This window comes from Eretmochelys imbricata, chromosome 2, assembly GCF_965152235.1.
Source record: "Eretmochelys imbricata isolate rEreImb1 chromosome 2, rEreImb1.hap1, whole genome shotgun sequence".
In the NCBI taxonomy this organism is placed as follows: domain Eukaryota; kingdom Metazoa; phylum Chordata; order Testudines; family Cheloniidae; genus Eretmochelys; species Eretmochelys imbricata.
The window spans coordinates 264,784,455-264,800,952 of record NC_135573.1 but is presented as its reverse complement, the minus strand read 5'-3'; the positions used below and the strand labels follow the sequence as shown (position 1 = coordinate 264,800,952).

The 16,498-nt window shown below is 61.2% G+C and overlaps 1 protein-coding gene across 1 annotated transcript in view; it reads right to left on the bottom strand.

Moving 5' to 3' along the window:
• NBEAL2 (neurobeachin like 2) overlaps positions 1 to 16,498 on the bottom strand; it is a 111,984-nt gene that overhangs the window by 21,267 nt on the left and 74,219 nt on the right. Inside the window, 19 exon segments of the mRNA XM_077808481.1 lie at positions 137 to 232; positions 1,480 to 1,587; positions 3,038 to 3,171; positions 3,765 to 3,922; positions 4,814 to 4,934; positions 5,370 to 5,494; positions 6,244 to 6,401; positions 6,652 to 6,801; positions 8,037 to 8,342; positions 8,611 to 8,748; positions 9,088 to 9,247; positions 10,468 to 10,646; positions 11,485 to 11,793; positions 11,796 to 11,916; positions 12,128 to 12,222; positions 13,698 to 13,783; positions 14,045 to 14,204; positions 14,330 to 14,488; positions 15,464 to 15,617. Coding sequence (XP_077664607.1) covers positions 137 to 232; positions 1,480 to 1,587; positions 3,038 to 3,171; positions 3,765 to 3,922; positions 4,814 to 4,934; positions 5,370 to 5,494; positions 6,244 to 6,401; positions 6,652 to 6,801; positions 8,037 to 8,342; positions 8,611 to 8,748; positions 9,088 to 9,247; positions 10,468 to 10,646; positions 11,485 to 11,793; positions 11,796 to 11,916; positions 12,128 to 12,222; positions 13,698 to 13,783; positions 14,045 to 14,204; positions 14,330 to 14,488; positions 15,464 to 15,617 — 2,917 coding nt within the window.

The window sequence follows — 16,498 nt, the reverse complement described above, 5'->3', positions numbered from 1 at the left end:
GACAGCCCCAGAAAGAACGTCGCGGGGGCTGCTCTGAGCACCCCATCTCCGTCTGCCTGCCGGCCCCAGGACAGACCGTTGATGGCGTCTCTGGGCAGAGGAAGGCTGAGGGGAAGGGCCTGGCGGGCATGCTCACCACAGGGTACTGCGACAGGTCGTTGTAGGTGCGCCCCGCAATCGTGTTCAGCTGCATCAGGTACTCGAAGTTGGAGATCTCCCTGTAGACCCATTTCTGAAACAGACATGGCGGGGCTGAAACAGGCCCTGCGGACGGCAGGGGCAGAGGGGGTGGCTCCGGCTAGGGGAGCAGGAGCGGAGTCGCTGCATGGGGCGTGGGAGTGGGATGGCATAGGGTGACCGTATTTTCCCAAAGGGAAAATGGGATACGCCACAGGGCCAGCCTGAGGCCCATCTCACCCCTCCCATGGGTTGGCCCAAGCGCCCTGCCACTCACCCATGCAGGGCCAGCCCGGCCTGAGCTGCTCTCCTGAGCCCTCCCTCCCACATGGGGCTGGCATCACTGCTCGCCCCTGCCCCCCGCACATTCTTCCACACCTTGCTTGCGGTTGCACCCGACTTTTCTGGCAAAACTGTGCATTTGTCCCCTTTGCTCTTGCCAGCTGATCCGTTGCAAATGGGACAAATGCCCAATTTTGCCAGAAAAGTCGGGACGGCCGGGACAGGGGACTGTCCCAGCCAAAACGGGACACATGGTCACCCCATGGAAGTCGCTGCATGGGGCGGGGTTGGCTGGGACAGCAGGGAGGATACGGCTGGGGAGCAGACTCTGCAGGGCGGAGGATGGGAGTTGCCACGCTGGAGGTTGGGGGAGGACCCTCGCGGGGAGCAGCATAGACCCAGGCTGCTCATCTAACCAGTGAGGATGGAAAGTCAGGCCTCAGGCCTTACCAGGGAAACTCATCCCATGGATTCTCCCCACCCTGCCATCACACCCCGGTAGCCTGCACCTGGGGGAGGCCATGCTAGCAGCCGGCCATGCCTGAGCTCGCCCTCTGGCTATTTAACCCCTCAGGTACCCATTCTGCCCCAGAGCACGATGAACTGCAGCAGGAGTGGGACCCCGCAGCGGGGCAGCGCTCACTTTCCCTCTGCGGCACCCCGAGCGACCAAGCCCGTGCTCGGTCCCCCAGTGAGCCAGGGCCGGGGCCTCTCCCTTCACAGCGCTGTGCTCACAGCCCGGACCACGCTCCGAATGAAATGAGGTGGGTGCTGTGCCAACCTGGGCGGATCTCAGAACCATGACCCAGCTGGGCACAGCCGACAAGCCCTGCTCCAAGGGGCCCGGGGCTGGGACAGAGGAGTGGGCCCCAGGAGCTCTGGCAGAGCCAAGAGGCTGGGGGGAAGTTTGCCCAGCACTCTGCCTGGCTACGAGGCAGCCCCGACGGACACACACTGCTCTTGAGGAGAGAGAGGTGACGCTGGGAGGAGGAGGAGGCTGGAAGAAGATGCTAATGGCACCTGAGTCAGTCCTGAGGCCTTCAGCAGCTCCTGGGGTGACCGGCTGCCGAAGTAGATCTGGTTGGGTGGGCGCAGGCCGAGAATACAGGAATACACCTTATTTCTAACCTGCGGGGACAAAACCAGGTGCATGAAGCATTCAAAGGGAGCTCAGGTACAGCGTCCAGCCTGCCCTCGAACAAGGCTTCGCATTGCCAGAGTGCCTCTTCCCCAGGGCCTCAAAGCACTTGATCCAGGGGGTCGGGGGGGATCAGGATCTCTCTCTCCATTTTACAGATGGGGAAACTGAGGCACAGAGGGGCGATGACTTGCCCCATGTCAGACACTGGAAGCTGACAGAATCCAGCTCTCCCAATGCCCTGCTCTAGCAAAAAAAATCATGCCTCTCCACAAGATTTGGCCTGCTCTTGCAGTAGGGGCTGGGGGACCCCTACCTGACAGACATGAACAAACCGCGTGAAAGAGAGAGCCGTCCAAGCCCTCTCCCCCGGTGTAAATCAGCAATGAAATCAAGGGGCCCACGCTGATTTACACCAGCAGAAGATCCAGTCTAAGGAATTCAATCCTAAATCAGATAGGTGCGCAATTCCCTTCTTAACAAGGCTCCAGCCCCTGTGCGTCACGGTCAGGAGAGACGCGGCAGGGAGAGATGCGCGCAGCCAGACGGTGCCGTAAGCTCAGCTACAGATACCAGCTTGGATCACGCCAGAGAGCTAGCAACCGAAGTGTAGTCAGGGCGACGTGAGTGACTCGCTGTGTCTAGGGTCCCAGGATGGGATCGTACCCAGGCAGCCAGCCCCTTGCCTGCCACGGCTACACTGGTACTTTGAGCTCATTAGCCCGATCGGATATAGCAGAGGGACATCCGACAGAGCTGGAAATGACGCCCCTCGCTGCACCTTACATGAAACAGTGGAGCATAAGCGCTGGGGGAACGGAACAGGAGGGACGCAGCCACCTGGCCCAGCGTCCCAGGTGCGGACAGGAGAAAGCAAGACCCCGGAGACCTCTTGGCTATTTCCCCTTCAACAAGTGATCAACAGAAATAGGAACATGCCGGCCGGGGGCAGCTCCCCAGCTTTCCCTGCGCGGGGAGGGAGGCTGGAAAAGCTGGGGGGGCCGGGAGTACTACGGGATCACACACATAGCTCCCTCCATCCCATACCACCCCCCTTCTTGGCTGAGCTCCGTCCACTTTAGAAGCTCTGTATGAAAGGCCATTTTGCCCATCACCCTGCATCAGGCCTCTTGCACCAGTGCTGCTTGACTTCCTGTCTTACCCCCCGTCAGTCAATGCCCCCCTGGAATTCAGGTCACCAGAGCACGATTCCTCAGAAAGCAACGTGCCCCAGGCTCTCACCACGCGGGGTCAGGACCTTGTTTTGTGTCTCCAACATTGCACCATCGGCAGCCCAGCGCCTCCCAGCACCGTGCTGGGGGCTGAGCTGGGCACCGATGCTCCCGGAAGGGGGACACCAGCTTCCCAAGAGAAGCGGGGACGGCCCCGGGGCTGGGTAGCGGCCCCTGGTCTAGGAGAGCAGAGGGGATAAGGGCGAACCTTCTTCTTGAAGTTGACAAAGTAGTTGGCCTGGTCGATGAAGAAGAATTCCAGCGCCGACCGGCGGAGGTTGTAACGGCGGAGGTGCACTTCCCGGAGCTGAGACAGGGGGCGCTTGAAGTCATAGCCGATCCCTGGTGAAAGGGCAGAAGGCAGGCCAGCTGTTACTCCCCCTCCGATACGCAGGCACCTCCGTAGCTGGACAGCTCCCAGCACCGCGGGGGCCACATTGATCCTAGACACTGACCCATCTCAGCCAGCAATCGTCACACCAGGGAGACCCAGCGCAGGCTTCCAGCCCTCACCCGCTCCCCCATGTCACACCTAGGGTCTGAGCTCAGTGCTGGGCTAACCCCCAAGCCAAGCCAGCCTCCAGGTCAAGGCACTGGACTGGGACTCAGGAGATCTGGGCTCAATTCCCAGCTGCACCACAGACTCCCAGCATGACCGGGGGCAAGTCACTTAACCCCCGTGACTCAGTTTCCCCATCTTCTGCCTGAGTCCCCTTCGTCCGTGAGCTCTTTGGGGCAGGGACGGTCTCTTCCAAAATGTACATCCAGTGCCTAGCAGCATGGGCCAATAGGTGCTGCTCTCATGCAATACTAGTAACGAGATTAACGAGTGATCTAACAGCTGCGCGGCAGTGAGAGGATGGGGCAGGCAGCCTCTGGTATCAGCGGGTGCGACGCAGGGCACAAGAGGGGCGGGCATGGGCAAGCTCCGGTACCTTCTTCCGTCTCCTCCTTCTCGCTGCTGCAGTCGTAGAAGTAGATGTGCTGCGTGGTGACCTCCAGCCGGCCCTGGATCACCGCCACGATGGTGATGAGCTCGCAGTCCTCGGAGATCACCAGCTTCTCCCTCTGGCTCTGCTCTTTGGGTTCAGCCCTGGAAGAGATCGGGGTGGCAGAGCCCTAATGGGTAGGATGTCCCGCCTGTGCGCACCCCTCTTATGGCCCACGGCCTCCCTCCCCGCACACAGTCATCCAATACGGGGCGTGGGACTGGCTGGTTACAGAACAGAGGTCGCCTTTGGCGTCCTGCGCTGGCCGGGGCCGTATGCCATACCGCGTGCCCTGCTCCCAGCAATGGGAGAAGATATCTAGGCGCCCACTGGCCTTCCCGTGACACTCACTGCTGCTCACCTAACCCTGGGCAGCTCGGCGACTCTCCCTGCACCCTCGCCAGGGAAAAACCTACCAGCTTCCAGGAGTACCAGCTTGAGTGGTGTGTAGAGCGCCTCCTGGCGCTGCAGTACCTAGGAGGAACGTGGAGGGGTCTGGACTTGTGTTAGCTGAGGGAAGGGTGAGATGGGGCCAGGGCCCAGGCAGGCGAAGGGGGACGGATGGCTTGGGGAACATGTGAGGGGATATAGCACCTCTCACAACTCTATTGTGCTAGTGACCAGAGGTCCCAGTCAGGATCGGGGCCCTGCTCTAATAGACTCAGGGGATGTGGTCTCTACCCCAGGAGCTCACAATATAAAGGCTGCTGGTTCAAATCCCGCCTGTGACAGTCCTGGACCAAGAACGGTTACCAGGCAATGGCTGTTTGAAGGCCGTGACTGGCCGCGTTGATGATCTCAGCAGAAAAGCCAAGGACTGAATTGCCTCCTCCCCGAGAAGGGGGCCACGCAGGGCGATACCGAGACGCGCGGGAAGACTCAGTCGCAAGCCTCCGAGGCAAAGTATCCCTCCGCTGCAGGACACGCTTAGTTCCTGCGCCCAGCAAGGGCCCGAACAGCAACCCAGGGCACAGAGCCACCCAGGAGAGACTCACTGATTGTCCAAGAACTCAAGGTCCTCCTCCGCCAGCTGATCATCCCCCAGCTCGCTCACTTTCGCCTCCTTGGCCACGGCCAGTGGCAGAGGCTCCGCAGGGCTGAGAGAATGATCTGCCCCTGAAACGGACAGAGACTAAAATGGAGACGCCAGGCTGAGCACGGCTCCTAGACAGTCACCCTGGGGCCCCGCGGCTGAGGGGCCCTGATCTAGGTTTTATTTCTGCAGGCAGAGGTGGGGTCCGGCCCCCACTTCCTCCAAAATGTACATTAAATCCCTCTACATGAAAACCCTGCTCGGTGTGGTGCTCTGTCCCCCTCTAGTGGCACCTAGCCTAGCTACAGATTGAAGAGCCTGCTACAGCCTCGGCTAAGAGGCATGTGGCTTTTAGCTCATGCAGTAGAGGCTCATACACTAAGCTTCGGAGGTCCCAGGTTCGATCCCGCCCACGGGGGTCTGTCGGCGTTACAGCTAACTGCACAGCAGTGAGCTGGCAGAGCCAGGCTCTGACCCACGGGCACAGGCCCCATCCCCATGCCGAGAGCCCTGCTCACCTAGGTTGTCCCGGAGGGCGCTAGCCTCCACGTGGCGGTCGAAGTTATAGTTGGGGACCAGCTTCAGCCTCATTCTGGAGTAGGTCTCGGCACTCGACAGCTTCCAGTGAATCTCTGGGGGGTTTCTGCAGGGGAGGGGGAGAGAGAAAAGTGAGCGAGCCCCGAGCACCTCGAAGTTGGGAACTGGAAGGGGGGCAGCTGGAGTCAGCATGGGGCAATGCAGCCTGATCCACAGAACAGCCTGGGCTCGTGAGGTGTTGGCTGACAGTCCCCCCTTGCAGCAGGGACTATGAGGACTCCACACTGAGCCGAGGACATGCCGGACCAGGGCCCAGCCACCTCCGAGAGCAGCCACGGGGGAAGTTTCTACCACACCCCATCATGCCTTCAGCCTGGGAGCCACAGGGCAGCGTGAAAATAACTAGGCAAACCGGGGTGGAGAGGGGCACAGAAAACACAGGAGGGCCAGGAACAGCTGTAAGCCACACTGCCTGGTTCCAACCGGGGGAGGCGTGGCTTTGCCACAGTGGGCGGGGCTAGCGCCTGAGCTCCCTTTGTTTTCTGTCTGACTCCGGGGGCTGCTCTGCAAGCGGGCAGGGCACAGCGGGCCCACGGCCACGGCAAGCTCCGGGGCTGTGCAGTGCCGGCCATGAAAATCGCCCCCCCACCGTGGGAACCACACCCCACGATGGGCAGGAAGCCAGGCTAGGGCCACGGGGCGGGATTCCTCCGGCGGGGGTGGGGGAAAGCAACGATACTGCTAAACCCGGAGGATCCAGCAGCCCCAAGCATGGGCTGCCCCATAAGCGCTGAGCTGGAGAGGGCCCTGGGCAGCATCCCCTCCCGCAGCCCAAAGGGAGTGTTAACTCCTGACCGGTCGGCCCAGGCAGAGCGCTGCGAGGTCAGCAGACGGCGCAGGGCCTTCCACTGCTTCAGGACGACGCTGTGGTGGTTGTTGACCTGCTTCAGGACGTTCACGTGCCGGATGTGTTCGTACTTGGAGCGCTTTATCACCGGCTCCAGGATCAGCTCCTAGCAGGGGCAGAGAATGAGGTGGGACTGGGGGTGTGCGGCGTGCAACCACATGGGTCTCCCCCGGGAGGAGACATGGCACCACGGATCAGGGTTTTGCGGGAAGACGTGCCAAAGAAATTCAGCTCGGAGGAGACACCCGGCACGGGCTGTTTCAGCCCCTGCGGTTTTGTGTTTGTATATTGGTTGTAATTCCGGAGCCCCGAGGGGTGGGGGTGTGTGTGTGTTTTGAACAGCTGACCGCACGTACCTGGAACTTTTTCCTGCTCTCCTCTTTCTCCCTCTCCCTGCGCAGGGAGCTGCTCATCAAGGCATCGTAGCAGGAGTTCCAGAAATTGGACATGTGGTCGTGGCTCTTGGCGAACGTGTCGATTTCAAACTGCGCCATCATGGGCTGTACCTGCCAAGGGGAGAGAGCCCTTGAACGGCGGTGGCCAGGACGAGCGGGCGAGGACGTATTTTCTGGGACGCTGCCTTAGAACCGGGCGAGGTCTAGCAGCGAGCGCATGGGACTGGGAGGCCAGGAACTCCCAGTTGAGATGTGGATTCGCTGCATGACCCCCCAGTAGATCATATGATCCTTGCCTCAGTTTCCCCATCTGTAATCTATTTAGGTGAATGTATCCCCTCTCCCACTCCCCCCCCAAAATCACTGCAGTATCTGAGCACTTTATCCTCAACTCCCTGGCAAGCTACATAAATACTGTTACCCTCCCCCTCCCCCACCCCGTTTAACATACAGGTGTAATGGAACTTAGAATATCAGGGTTGGAAGGGACCTCAGGAGGTCATCTAGTCCAAACCCCTGCTCAAAGCAGGACCAACCCCAACTAAATCATCCCAGCCAGGGCTTTGTCAAGCCTGACAGTAAAAACCTCTAAGGAAGGAGATTCCACCACCTCCCTAGGTAACCCATTCCAGTGCTTCACCATCCTCCTAGTGAAAAAGTTTTTCCTAATGTCCAACCTAGACCTCTCCTCACTGCAACTTGAGACCATTACTCCTTGTTCTGTCATCTGCCTCCACTGAGAACAGTCTAGAGCCATCCTCTTTGGAACCCCCTCTCAGGTAGTTGAAAGCAGCTATCAAATCCCCCCTCATTCTTCTCTTCTGCAGACGAAACAATCCCAGTTCCCTCAGCCTCTCCTCATAAATCATGTGCTCCAGCCCCCTAATCATTTCTGTTGCCCTCCGAGCCCCGCGGAGGGCAACAAAAATGATTTTTGTCCTGACTTGGCTCGGTCAGTCTCAGAGTTGGGACAGCTCCTAGCCCTGCTCAGACCCAGCCCACCTGAGAGGCACCCAGAGCCTCCGCGCAGGTCCCTGCCCTTCGATAGCTCTGCTCTCTGGCCTGCAGCTGGTCAGATCTCCTGTGCCCAGAAACAGCCCCGCTGGGCACCCTCCTGCCCATGCCCATCCCCCCAGCATTTACCCCATCCCCCCTTGGTTCAGGGCTTGGCTGTCGGCATCCATGGCTGAGCGTGTCGTCCGAAGAGATTCCCCAGGGACACGCACAGCACCACAGCCAGAGACAGAGCCCGCGTCTGACGCGCCCCCCCCCGCTCTAACCACTCAGTGCTCCCTCCTCCCGCAATGGTAACCTCCCCGAGGGGCCCCTGTCCCGGCGGCACCCACGTGCTTCTCGATGAAGGCCCTCCACTCGGGGGTGGTGCAGAAGAGCTGGAAGTCCTCGTAGAAGGTGGGGCTGCCGTTGGTGGGGGGCAGCGAGGGCAGCAGGTGCTGTAGCTGCAGCGTGTCGTAGCACTGGTCCAGCAGCGTGCGGATGATGGGCAGGAGCCAGGAGAAGGCCTCCGACTTGGGCTGCAGCGCGCGGCTCAGGGGGCTCTCCAGCTTGCCCAGCAGGTAGCAGGCCTCCTCCTCCTTGGGGGCCGAGGCCGTCTGGAGCAGGCTGTGGAGCTTGACGTAGGCCAGCGAGTGCAGCTGGTGGGCGCAAGGGGGGGGGGGGGCAGGGGAGAGGCTGTTACACCCCCAGGCTCATCCCAGCATGGGGGCGGGGGGAGAAATACTGCGGTTTTGGGGCCCTCAGAGCCTCTCCGATCCCTCTCCTTCCCGGCCTCTCCCTCTCCCCCGGCCCTCCCACTTCCCTTGAGAGCCCAGCCCCTCCCCACAGAGAGAAGGGGAGCCCTCAGGGTGCCCCTAACGAGGCCAGTTGGGGTCCCCAGCTGCCTGGGTCTCGCAGGCGCCTCACCTGGGCCTCCTCCAGCCCGCTGTACCCGATGAGGATGTGCAGGCCGATCTGAGCCATCTCCTTCAGGTCCGAGGTCCCGTTGGCCAAGTGGTACCACACCCCCAGCTTGTCCAGCAGGCTGTTCACCCCTTCGTAGATCTGCAGCCGCAGGAAGGGCAGAGTGACCCCTCCCAGCAAAGACAGTGACGAAGCTCACCCTCCCAGGCCCCGCGCTTGGCTTCCCCGGCCTCTGGACGGGAACAGGAATCCCAGGGCAGGGTATTTAATAGGAGAGCCAGAGGCAAAGCAGCGACCCCAAAAGGATGGCAGCCAATGAACCGCGGCAGGAGGGAAAGAGAGAGACCCACAGCTCTGTTGCGGCAGTACATGGCCAGCAGCCGACGAGCCCTCTGCACGTCGGCGTGACGCTACCCCAGGGAGCAGAGCGGCAAGACCAACTTCACCCCCCGCCAGGCCTGCCAAGGCGCCAGCACGGACCTTCTCGCTCCACAGGGCCTGGTTGTTGTGTCCCTCGGAAAACAAGAAGTCCTGGAGGAGCCTCAGCAACTTGAGCGCGTTCTGGGCGAGGCTGGGCAAAGTGGCCGGGGCCGACTCCTTGATGTCCGTGAGGGCCGATTCCAACATCATCTCCAGGAGGCTGCAAGAGAGAGACAGGGAGAGTGTGAGTGTGTACACGTGTGTGTGTGTGTGTGAGGCATCCGATGGCACTGCCTGCTCTAGGGAATAACCCACTCATCCTCCCGCGCCGAGCTACCGGATATCGTGTTGGTCACGCAGCCTCTCTCTCTTCGGGACCCCCGTTCATATAGCATCTGAGCGCTTCAAAATCTTCCACCCGCTGCGAGGTGGGACAGCGCTGTTATCCCCATGTTACAGATGGGGAACTGAGGGACGTGCCCAAGGTCCCGCAGGCAGGTGGCGCCAGAGGTGGGAACTGAACTCACGTCTCACAAGCCCCAGGCCAGCAAATCAGCCACGGGAAGCAGGTGCCCAAGACCAAAGTTTCTCTGCAAAGCACCCGCCCCTCTGGGAGCGTTTCAGGGCCTTGTGCTCTGCAGTGCCCCAACCCGGGATTACCCTGGGCTCTGACACTTGTGAAGAGACTGGGAAGCTCCTTATTTCAAGGAAACAGAGGGGTTAGTGGCTTTTCCCCTCTACAAAGATGCCCAAGTTCAAGTCTATGCCCAGGTGGCAAGTGTAATGCATTTGAGGGATGGGGAGGGGCCTGCTCCTGATGTGTGCGGGGACATCATGAAATGCACCCCACTCATCAGACACATGCGATGCCCAGGAGTGGAATAGAAAGGACAGGTCAGGAGTGAGTGGGCGAGGTCCACAGCTGGGATCGCAGGGGGGTGTGGGTCTGGAGTGAGTGGCCTGGGCCTGATTGGGCATGGGGGTGGAAGGCTGTGATGGCGTGAGCCTGCTGGCTGGGAGCACAGGACACAAGCTGGGCATGGGGGTGCAGGGCTGGACTAGCAGGGGGTTGCTAGCCAGGACAGCTACCTTTGACGCGTCACTTTCACAAGCCCACGCCCTCCAAGGTGCGAATGGGGAAGAGAAATGGGCAGGTGTGGGGGCAGGGCAGGGCCCTGGCTCCGAAGCGGTAAAATGAAGCAGCTCCTTTGGCCGACAGGCCAGGTGCCCTTAGGGCCCGGCAGTGAGCTGCCCCCATGCGAGGGGCCAACTTGCCAGAAACCCACAAGCTCGGGCACGTTGGCAGCCAGGATCCTGGGCCCTCTGGCCCAGCTGAGGGGGACGGGGCGAAGGGTCACACACCTGTGGGCCCGATTCTGATCCTATTTCTCCACCTCCCAAACCGGGCGGGAGGAGGCCTGCCACTCTGCCAGCACCCACCTGCGCTTGATCTCGTCTGGTGGCCGCACCAGCTCGCAGGCTGTGCCCAGTTTGGTGAGGACGGAGAAGACCTGCCCGCGCTCCTTCCAGGCTGCGTCGTCCCAGCCCTCCACCCCGCGCCAGGTCACCGAGAAGATGATGTTGGTGAGCAGGTTGCACAGTTCCTCCTCCGGCGTTTGCTGAGATGGGGGGAGAGGCGGAAAACACATGCTGATCTGAGCAGCTGGTCCACTCCCCCTGGGCTTCTCCTAGAGGGGATGGCGGACGCAGTGCCCCCTGGTGGAGACAACGGTCCTGCTCGGACATGATGGGGATGGGATTGGGAGTGGGGCATCTAGGGACAGAGGACCATGACCCAAGGATCTCTTGATGCCAGCTGGCAGAGGGCACCAGAGGGCATATAGGTGACAGGGATCCTCTGGGTCCAGTGCGTTACTATGTAGATAGCGAAGAGTGTCATTTATAGCCTGTCACACTGGGCAGCAGAATCTTTGGGACACGTGTGTGCAGATAACACGCAAGGAGACGTGTGGGTCTAGACTGGACATTTTGTTCTTAAAGACTTGGAGTTAACGGCACATCTTAAGAGGGGTCCCGCTGGAGCCAAGAGACTTCTCTCCCTGCCTTACTGGTGCATCCTGTGCATCTCTCAGTGGGTGGCTGTTTGCACAGAATCAAATGCTGATGAAGAGATGGCGGGGACCGGAGGAAAAAAATTAACAGGAAGGGGTGAACGGCGGGGAGAGGGGGGAACCTGGTTTACAGGTGAAAAACAAAGCGCTGGTCTAGTGCATCCAGGGGTGCAGAGATACCCTGGCATCCTTCATCTGGGGAGGCCAGCTGCCAGCGGGCATGGTCTTGTAGGGTGACCAGATGTCCCGATTTTATCGACGTGAACCCCTCTTACTGCAGACAGCGGCATCCCTGCTCATCCACTGCTGCCAGCTCCCCTCTGGATGTTCTCAACATGGGCCGGGAGAGTGGCTCCTTTGCCGGCCATGGGGTGCAGCAGCTTACCTGGGGGTTACTGGTATTGGAGACGTCATCGCTGGCCAGAGTCTCTTGGTAGCTGCTTTCATCCAGGACGTTGGAGAGGCTGGAGCTTTTGCGAGCCCGCGTGCCCGGGAAAGGTTTGAAGTACTCCAGAGGGGAGGGGGTCCCTGGCAAGCTCCCCGGCGTCTGGTTCCCGCTCTCCACCGTGGCGGTGGAGCAGGTGCTGGCCAGGTCGAGGCCGAGGTCAAAGGGCGACATGCAGAAGGGCGAGAGCGGGTGGTAGACGCCGTCGAACTGGTGGGCGTCGGTGGAGGGGGCCTCCCCCTGGCCGGGGATGTCGATAGTATTGGAGGAGGAGGAGTGGCTGGTGCGGTCCAAGGAGTCGAAGGATTTGAAGTTATAGGAGCGGAAGGGCTTGGAGCCGCCGGTCGGGGAGATGGAGTGGTCCGAGAAGCCCTCGGAAAGCTCGTGGTCAGAGGCCTCGAAGCCCACCGGCAGGAAGACATCCAGGTCCTGAAGGTCTGCCAGGGCATGGCTGGTGCTGTCCAGCCGCTCCTTCCCGGCCTCGCTGCCTGACTCCTTGCCCCCATGCTCCGAGAGCTTCAGGAGGCCGAGACAGCTCCCGTTGGCAGAGCCGCTCAGACTGTGCTGGCGGGACTCGTACGACTCCTTGACGTAGAGCTTGGTGAGTGTGTCCTGCCAGCCGGCCAGCTTCGCCAGCTGCCTCACCATGTCGTGCTGGGAGTAGATCAGGTGGAAGAGCTGCAGGCAGGGAGAAGAGAGAATGGGGCACATCACGGACCAGCGTGGCTGACCAGACCTGTTCCCACTCCCCGTACCCGCCGGAGGGGGAGGAGTTTGGCACGAGCGCCAGGGCGCTCAGCTGCACAATCCACTTGCCCGCCTTTACTGGAGCAAACAAGGATTCGCCCAACGTCCACTAGTCACTAGCCCTCACGGTCCAGGCAAGACTGGGTTAACAAAGGGCGCCGGGCCTGCCCACTGCTTCCCGCACCCCTCAAGACGGCCCACCATGGGGCAGGGGAATCCTCCTTAGAGGGCCTCACGTGTGGTCAGGAGCGGGGTCACGCCTGACGCTCCTCAGCCCAGAAATCGGGGCTCCCACATCTACAGCCCCCATGCTCTCCGCTGGCCTGGGTCCAGCAGCAAGGATGCAACGGCCCGAGCCACGCCCGCAGTCCTTGAGCAGAGCTCCGTTCACCTCACTAGGTACTTGTACGGCCCCAGCAGCGCAGCACCCAAGTACCTGCTCAGACACCCACAGGCCCGCGGGGACTAATCCCCCACAACCCCAGATCTGGTGAGCAGCTGAAACCGATCCAGCAGAGACCAAGAGCCACCACCACAGGGATGTGTTCGGGCCTTCGGTTCCTCCGCCCCTTTGCGGCGGCACGCTGGGGACGGCTCCGAGTTCTGAGGCAGGGACGTCAAGGGAGGGCTGCAAGCCTTTGATCACGCTGAGCTGGACCCTTGTCAGCTCCGTGGCTCCTTCCCCGGCCAGCCCTTCTCGTGACACCGGCTGGCCGGCTGCCTCAAAGGTCTCCACGGCAGCCAGCCAGCCGCTCAGCTGGCTTCCCACCCCATTTGGCTCCAGCTCCTGCTAATCAGCATCTCTCCCCACCCTCCACTCTTGGGAGGGAAGTGGAGAGATGGGGTCAAGCCTGGCTCCGCTGAGCACGGTCACCCAGGACTGCGCGGTGCGAGGGATTTAGGGACACCATCAGCCCTGCTGAGACCAACAGGGGATGTAATCCAGGGTGTCTGCATTTAGCCCTACAGACGGATGGCGTCTGTCTGTCTATGGAACAAGGGCAGCTCACGGCTCTGCCAATATGCCCCTGCCCTGACCAAGAGGGCAAGATGGCAGGTCAGCCTGCAGGTGCATCTGCTCGGGGCACAGGCTGCATGGCCAATCGGTGTGAGACAGGGCAGTGCCTCAGTGACAGACGCCAGTTCCTGAGGACACCCAGCCGCCTTCGGAGGGCAACAGCTTCCAGGGACATGGGGCCTGGAGGGCACGTAAAGAGACAGAGCCAGCTGACTAGGGAGGCTTGGGGGCCCGATGGGTTAATGCCCCAGGCCCAAGTTTGAGCCCATCTGGGGCTGTACGTGCAGGGAGTGACTCGTCTCTCTGCAACAGTGCACCGTCAGGGAAGCCTGCAGAGCTCCTCTGCCGGCTCCGCAGGCCCCGAGGGCTCCACGCCGGACAGTCCTACCTTCCGGCAGGTATCCAGCCTGACTGCCAGCTCCGCCCGGTGGGACAGGTACACCACAGCCATCAGGTCCTTGTAGCTGGGAGAGTCTGCGGGGGATGAGAAGCAAGACCGGGCGTGGGACGCGGCCCTGAAGTGCACTGACCTAACGGACACTTCCCGGGCTACAGCACAGCCTGCCTCCCGTGGAGACCACCGGCTGCAGGCGGGTGATCCCAGGTCCGAAACGTATGGCTGACCCCCGGCTCCATAAATCCCAGGCTCTCTTTAGCAACACGCCCCCCAAGCCACGTGGCTCGCGCCTGGCTGGGTAACGCAGCAGGGCCACAGCCTCAAGGCAAGCGCCGTACCTGAGCCAAGGACCTGCTCCAGGAGACACCGGAAGAGCAGCATGGACACCGGGATGTCGTTCAGATACGATATGAGCCCTTGGTAGCCGATGTCCTTCAGCTTCAAGCGGTACTTGCTGCGCTCGTGGGCCTTCTCGTATTTCAGCATCTTGTACAGGACCTGCGGGAGGGTGAGTGCAGGCCTTAGGGGAGGGGACCCACCACGGGCACTGGCCAGTGGGGGGGGCCTAGTGCTGGAGGCCAGGGGGACGCGGACAACGCCAGACTCCAGGACTCGCGTCTCACCTTGAAGACTCTCTCCCGTACTTCGTCTGAGAACTTCCTCTGGACGAGCAGCGAGAACAGGATCTCCACGTTCCCCGACTCAAAGAGGAAGGCGTAGAGCTGCTCCTGGGAGGCCGGTTCTTTCAGCAAGCCATGGATCACCTCCAGAACCCCACACACCTGCAATGGCCACGGACGCAGTTACACCCCTGGACGGAGATGGCCCGTGTACGCCGACTGGCCATCACCCCCAGACCCAGCAACCCTTCGGCCTGGCCTCAGGATACAGCCATGCCTCCCCGGCTCTCAGACGAGTGACTGGCAGGGATTCAGGTGGGATATTCATGGTAACGGGGGTTGCCGAAGGTGCTGTTATGGTTGGGAAAAACAGCTCCCGAGGGCTTGTCTACATGGATAGTTAAAGCAGGGCAAACTGGGGTGTGAATCTACAGCACGTGCCTTTGCTGCGCGCTACCTAGCCACGAGGACCCTGCTGCTGTGCGCTAGAAGGGCCGTGGTGCGCCCGGATCTCAGCTTGCAAACCACAGCAGGTCCGAGCGCACAACAGACCCGCTAGCGCACGGCAGCTGGGTCTGCACGGACACTTGGTAGCGCGCTGTACGTTCCCGCCCCAGCTTGCCGCACACTAACTGGCCGGTGAGACAAAGCCCTTAGCCAGTCAGCTCCCTGTGCGTCCCCATGTCCTACAGATTATCGCTCACCACCACACAGTTTTACCCAGGGCCAGCCCCGCTGCAGCCGAGCGAGCTGGGTCAGGGATCTTCCTTGGGGACATCACTAAGGACACAGCCTGGCTTCCAGACCCCAGGTTGCAGGGCTGGATCAAGCATAAATACACAGAGTCCTCCCGAGCACCACGCCGTCACTCCGCCGACTCCAGGTGCTGTGCAAGCCCATAGTAAGAGAGTCCCTGCCCAGGAGAGCTTGCAGTCTGAACAGGCAGGACGAAGAAAGGATCGCTCCCCCCCTTTTAAAGATGGGAAATGGAAATCCAGAGAAACGAAGAATCATCCGGGGATGTCTGTGGCAAGGCCAGGCAATGAACTTAGCACCCCCGAGTTCCAATTCTGCACCTTAACCACAAGGCGCTGCCCTCTAGTGGTACCCCTCCCCACACCGACTGCCCCACCACACCTGGTGTTCATCATGCACCGCAGCCAGGTAGTTCAGGACGCTTTGCATCTCGTCGGCAGAGAAGCTCTTGCTGAGGAAATCCTTCACCAGGCTGAACAGGGACATCTGCACCGTCTTCACGTCGTCCGTGGGAATCGGCTTCTCCTTATGAGTGCTGTGAGGGGAAAAGGGTGGGAACTTTGCACCAAGGGCATCTGACGGCGTGGCCCGGATGCAGAAATGGGAGAGAACAACATTCCTCAGCCTCCCCTGGCTTCGCTTTATACTGCCACCCCCGACAGGGCTCCAGCCCCCCTCGCCCCCAACGGCGGCAGGCATGGTCCCTGATCCCAGAGCTGCCCAGCGGGACGTGCAGGACAGGAACTCTCAGGCTGCAGGAATCCAGAGCCGTAGGGCGAACCAGGGGAGGGGACGGAGCGAGAATTGCAGCATCCAGGGGGACTCCGAAAGCAGCAGCAGAACTGGCAAGAACGGGGCAAAGCAGCCCCACCAGGGAGTCAGTTCTACTCTAGCCTTGAGAAGCGCCCACAGAACAGCCTGCCATGGGCAGCGGGTATTGAAGGCCAGGGGAGGTTAAGCCTCCCATAACCCAGGTGTGACCCCGCTCACGCTCTGCCCCGAGGCCCCGCCCATGCTCCCCATCTCCCCTGAAGCCGGCGGGGGCTCTGCTCCAGCTGGAGGTCAGGGGTGGCGGGGCGGCCGGGGCTCCTCAGGCCGCGGAAGTGGGGGGTGAGGGGGCGGCAGGCGCTTGGGGTTCTGGCGGGTGGGTGGGGGCCTCAAGAGGAAGAGGCTGGGCAGCAGGCTTGCCTCACCGACCTTGGGGGGGGGTTACCTGCTGCCCATGTTTCCCCCCCCACCGCATGCCTCCACTGGCGTGCGGAAGCTCCTTGGATAAGGGAAAAGAAATGGACGGGCCCTGGGCAGAGCAGGCTGGAGAGAACATCGTCTCAGACTGCCTGGAGCCAAGGAACTGGTTCAGCTTTCCCGTGGGCTGCCCCAGGACATCCCCTCTTCTCCAGGCACTGAAGGGTTAAA